Source organism: Musca vetustissima, unplaced genomic scaffold (genome assembly GCF_032173495.1).
Source record: "Musca vetustissima isolate MV318-11 ecotype Yass unplaced genomic scaffold, APGP_CSIRO_Mvet_v1 utg14451, whole genome shotgun sequence".
Taxonomy (NCBI): domain Eukaryota; kingdom Metazoa; phylum Arthropoda; class Insecta; order Diptera; family Muscidae; genus Musca; species Musca vetustissima.
Window position 1 is genome coordinate 1 of NW_026875353.1, and position 5,433 is coordinate 5,433.

Genomic DNA, 5,433 nt, shown 5'->3' on the forward strand with positions numbered 1-5,433 from the left:
CTGTGAACTTTGTGGTAAATTGTTTAAAAATCGTTTGGGTATATATCATCATATGAAAACACATCGTCGCAAGGAACCGCAAACGAATTAATGGGGGAGATTTTTGTCTTTGTTTTATAAAATTTTGTAATAAAAATTATATGTTTTTGTTGTGTCTTGTCCAAACAAGCTAAATGAAATAAGTTTACGTTTATTTCGAAGAGCACTTGTGAAAAAATCCTCTTCATATACAGATACAAAATATAATTCTACAAAAAAAAAAAAAAACTTTATTCGACTGAATCAATATTTTCTAAAGCCCCAATCAAGTACCATATAAGATCTGCCGCAATATCTATTAAAAGGCAAACGTAAGTCAGATGTTTTTTCCCAAGTCTAATGTCATAAATTTGGACTTTGTCAAGATCTATTAATAAGTTCTTCCAGCAAGCATAAGTCAGATGCAAATTCTATTAATAAGGTATCTCAGCAAGGTAGAATCAGCTGTTTTTTCCCAAGTCTAACGTCCAATGCCATGCTGGTGTCAAAATTTTACTTCCTTTACGTTCATAATGAAAGTCTATTCACAATAATGGATTTTGACAACAAACTTGAGAATCAGCTGTTATCCAGCTGGTCTCCCTGGTTACCTTATTAATAGGCCTTGATTTGGACCAAGATCTATTAATAAGCCAACCCAGCTAGCCAACTCAGCTGTTTTTCTCAAGTCTAATGTCAAAAATTTTGCTTCTGTGTACGTTTTCATTATAGAAATCAATTCACAATAATGGATTTTGACAGCAGACTTAAGAGACAGCTGATATCCAGTAGATCTCCCTGGGAAACCTTATTTATAGGCCTTCATCTGGACTTTGTTTACATTTTCATAACGGAAGTCAATTCACAGCAATGGATGGATTTTAATGGTGGTCTCCCTGGATACTTTATTAATTGACCTTGGCAAAGGCAAATCCATTGCCAATAAATGTAAACATCTTTTTGAAAGGCTAGGCCTTGCTCTTACCTACAATGTGGATAACAACTGTAGTGTTTTCCAAGCTAAATTTTTCGCGATTTGGAAGACAGCAGAATTGATAAAAAGTCTGGATGTAGAGATCGTTAAACTGGTGACTATCTTTGTGGATAGTCAGGCGGATTAATGAGTTTACACTTTCCACCGTGTCAACAATGCAACCTGCTTTTATCTACAGCATCATCAGGAACCTAAAGTGGTCTGGAAAGTGCAACCATAGCATGTAATATGTTTTCTGTCCAAAATTTCTACAATCATCGACACTATTTAGTATCTATCTCCTCTTATTTCCTTCTCGATCTCGATACCCTTTCCCCCCTACAGATCTGACCATATCTTTCTTGGATGATCACAATGGACCAGACGGTCTCCGAGACCTGCTGTCACAGTTAGTGACTGCACATCCCCAAACCTAAATTCCCTGATATTTGAGTAATTATTACCACCCAGTGTTCATATTTTCTACTAGATAAGACTTGATCCAGAACCTGCAAGAATCTATTATTCGTTATCTATGTCTACTTCTTAAAATATATACGTTTATTAAGTTTTTGAATACATTTATGGATTTGGATATATCTCTCAGTTTTACATGGAGATTTAATTCATATATTGGACTGTTCCCGTACTGCATGAATCTACTAGATTTACAATACAATAGGTTCGTTCGTTTACTTTCCCAGTAATATTTACTCAGTAAGAATTTGCAGAGAGTAAATACGATTTTTTCCTTCTCAAGAGAGAAAACTGCAAAAAGTAAACGAACAACATCCAGTAAAAAGATTGTTTCGACACAGCTGATTTAAACAACAAACAAATTGGCGCAAACTAAAAAACAGCATTTTTATTAGAAAAATGGATAACAAGCGGAAAATGTATGTTGTTTACCAATACTTGCGTTTTCTTCATCAATTTTAATGTTTAATAATACAAAATCAATATAAAATTCACAAAACAATCAATTTTGTTGAGGACAATTTTGTTGTTTGTTTACAAAATATAGCAAAACAGCTGATTAAATATCAGCTGACGGTGCAAGAAAATTCTTACTGAGTAAATTTTCCTTGTAAGAATTTGCAAATACTCAGTAACACAACTGTCAAATCTGCTCTCTCAATTCACTCTCTTTTACTGGACTTCTGGGTAAACGAACAACATTTTGTAATAATTTGTACAAATTCGTACAAATTATTGAGTAAACGAACGAACCTAATATCGTAAAGGAAAATTCGGAAAAAGTAGTAGGTTCTTGCAGTACGGGAACAAACCATATATTTCGAGTCGACAACACTGTTAAATACATTTGTCTAGCATAGCATTCACTGAACATACCCTACAAAATAATAAACGATGCACACACTATCACGTTTAAATGCGAATTGCCGAAAGTCGATCTACACAACCCTTGTTATTGTCCACGAAGAAATTTAACAACACAAATTGCATCGGTCTGAACTTAATATTACAAAAAAAGGGGACGTTTATAAACACATCCATCGAAATGCGGGACTACGATGACTACATCAAATGTGGAGAAATCCTCTTATCACCTTCCATCGATGACAAAGAACAATTTATATTGAAATGCAGTGATTGTGATAAATATTATTGTGACTTGCAACGATTCATTCCGCATTGGCAGCGGCATTACAGTGATAGCCAGGAATCGGATGTGGATGAAGATGGACTCGATGCAACAATTAAACAAGAAGTTGTCAAGAAAGAGCAGTCTGTAAAAAAGGAAATTAAAAAAGAAAAGGAAATCGTGGAGTACATCGATGAAGATCAGGTATTACAAGACCTCGTGCAAACAATGTCTAAGTGCTTGTTTGTATATAGGGTGTGTTGGTGGTGGGTGATGAGATCTTTCTCCGTAGTAAACATTTTCAACATTAACACATCAAAAGATGATAAAGTAGTATTCAGTGTCCAATTTCAAGCCAATTTTATTTGAATAATTTTAGAATTATTCAGTTCATTTATTATTGCAATATTAATACAGTGGCGTAATTTGTTTCCCTTTGTACATAATTGCCCATTAAGAACTCGAATTAAATAGTGAATTTTTTTTAATCTATTTTATAGGCATCCTTGAATTTCGGAGAACATTACATTATTGAATGTGATAATGATTTCGGACTTGAAGAGGAAAATGCTGCATACAATCAAACAGAGATCTATCTTGAGGATACAAAAGAGATTGAAGAGGAAATTGAGGCTGAATTTCAAAAACCTGAAACCGAATATGATGAGTTAGATGAAAATAATGAAATTCCAGAAGATGAAGATGACGATTATCAGATTGATAATGATGATGATGAGCATAGCAATTATAGTAATAGTGAGGATACATTACAAATCGACGACGATAGTCAACAGGATTCAAATGAATCGGTCAACAAAAATAGGGTAATTTATAATTTATTTATGCCAAATTTCCTAAAAAAATATTTCATTTTTTGGTTTCAGAAAAATAAATTCAAAGTCAAATATAACACCTCCAGAGGCTATAAATTCGTACGTGATTTTTTCACCTCCAAACCAAATGTCAGAGCATTTATCGAGGTATTCAAAAATAAGAAAAATCTCTGGGAAATTGGAATGTACACACAACTTTCCAAACAACAAAGAATTGATTACCTTGAAGAAATATCCACAGAACTTCACAGTAAAATTAAAGTAAAATTAACATTGGATCAAATACGTGATATTATTACATATTTACGTGCGAAACATAGAATTGCAGGCCTGTATGCCAGTACGGGCAATAAGACTCCGCCAGAATGGTTTGTCGAATATTTAAGCTTTTTGCCATCGTCCACTGTTAATGCCAGCATCAATCAACTGGGTACACACACTCTAAAGAAATCACAAATTCTACAAATGCTTGAAATCTACAAACAATTTCCATACTTATGGGATAGCGATTTAGTGGAGTATGTGTGCAACAACAAACGTGATGAGGCCCTACAACAAATGCAAGAAGTCATACAAACTAAGCTGAATCTGCAGACGGACATCATTGAATTGAAGCGATATATTAATGACATCAACATGTTTTATGGCAAACAGAAGCGTTTGGAAATGAAAAATGCCGATCCCGAACAAATATCCGAATATTATGATTGCATGGATTATCTGCGTGATCATGTGCCACCGTTTGAATGTCCAACGTGTAATAAAAGAATTGTACATGCGTTAAGATTTAGAATGCATCTTAACGGTCATCAGGGCCAAGACGAAACTATACCATGTAAGATATGTGGCAAACCCTATGGCAGTGTGGAACCTTATATGCAGCATTGTCGCAGACATATGGACGATTTACCGGTCGAATGTAAGGAATGTGGTAAACGATTTATACGAGATGCTGATTTGCGTTTACATATGCGCATCCACACGGGTGTTAAACCATATTGTTGTGAAATTTGTGGTGCATCATTTCGTCACAGCAATGCCCTGCTGCTACACACCAGACGTCATAAAAAGTTATATTGTCACAGTTGTACCATATGCCCAAGGCAATTCTATTCGAAGGATGAGCTGAATAATCATATGGATATACATAAGGGAGAACGTAATCGTATATGTAAAATATGCGGTAAGGGATATAAGACAAAGAGTACACTGAAGGCCCACATACTGACACATGAAACAGAGCTTAAACATCCATGTGAACTTTGTGGTAAAATGTTTAAAAATCGTTTGGGTGTATATCATCATATGAAGACACATCGCCGCAAGGAACCACAATTAAATTAGTGTGTATTTTTTGTACTCTATAAAATAACTTTGCTGAAGAGAAAAAATAAAAATCGTTTAATCTATTTAAATAAAATATTTATTGCTTTTTTGTTGTTGTGGCAGCCCTATTGCCCGTTGGCCCAAAAAGACTCGTGTTGTTTCGGATCGTAGATCCCTCTGTCGTGGAAACGGGTTTTCTTTGTAGGTTTGTCCGTTTACTTTCCCAGTAATATTTACTAAGTAAGAATTTGCAGAGATTTTGTTTGTTTACAATACATAACAAAACAGCTGATAAAATCAATCAGCTGATGGTACAACAAAATTCTTACTGAGTAAATTTTTCCTTGTAAGAATTGCAAATACTCAGTAACACAACTGTCAAATCTGATCACTCAATTCATTCTACACACACAAATTCCTCACATACTTAGGTCGTGTAAGAATCGAATATTTATTTATTTAATTCATTCATGTAATACAAAGCCTTTAAGGATAATTTATCGTCAATTTTGATTTAAACTCCCCTATACTTGTGTGTTTACGTTTTCAACATTATTATTGGGTTCAAGGTATATGCATTATGTCATCTAGTAAGGCCAGTTGATATATGCATTCGTTGTCAAAATATATTGAATTTGAAAAACATAACCATAAGAACCTGCAAGAATCTACAAATT

General features: G+C 34.2%; 1 protein-coding gene across 1 annotated transcript; it reads left to right on the forward strand.

Annotated features, from left to right (window-relative positions):
- Positions 1–7: 7 nt before the first annotated feature.
- LOC133337810 (uncharacterized) lies at positions 8–4,774 on the forward strand (the record flags this gene model as incomplete). The annotated part of the gene is made up of 4 exons (XM_061546014.1): positions 8–78; positions 2,603–2,801; positions 3,098–3,421; positions 3,482–4,774. Coding segments are annotated over 4 exons (1,887 nt in total), but the record flags the coding sequence as incomplete, so codon positions are not given.
- Positions 4,775–5,433: the final 659 nt, after the last annotated feature.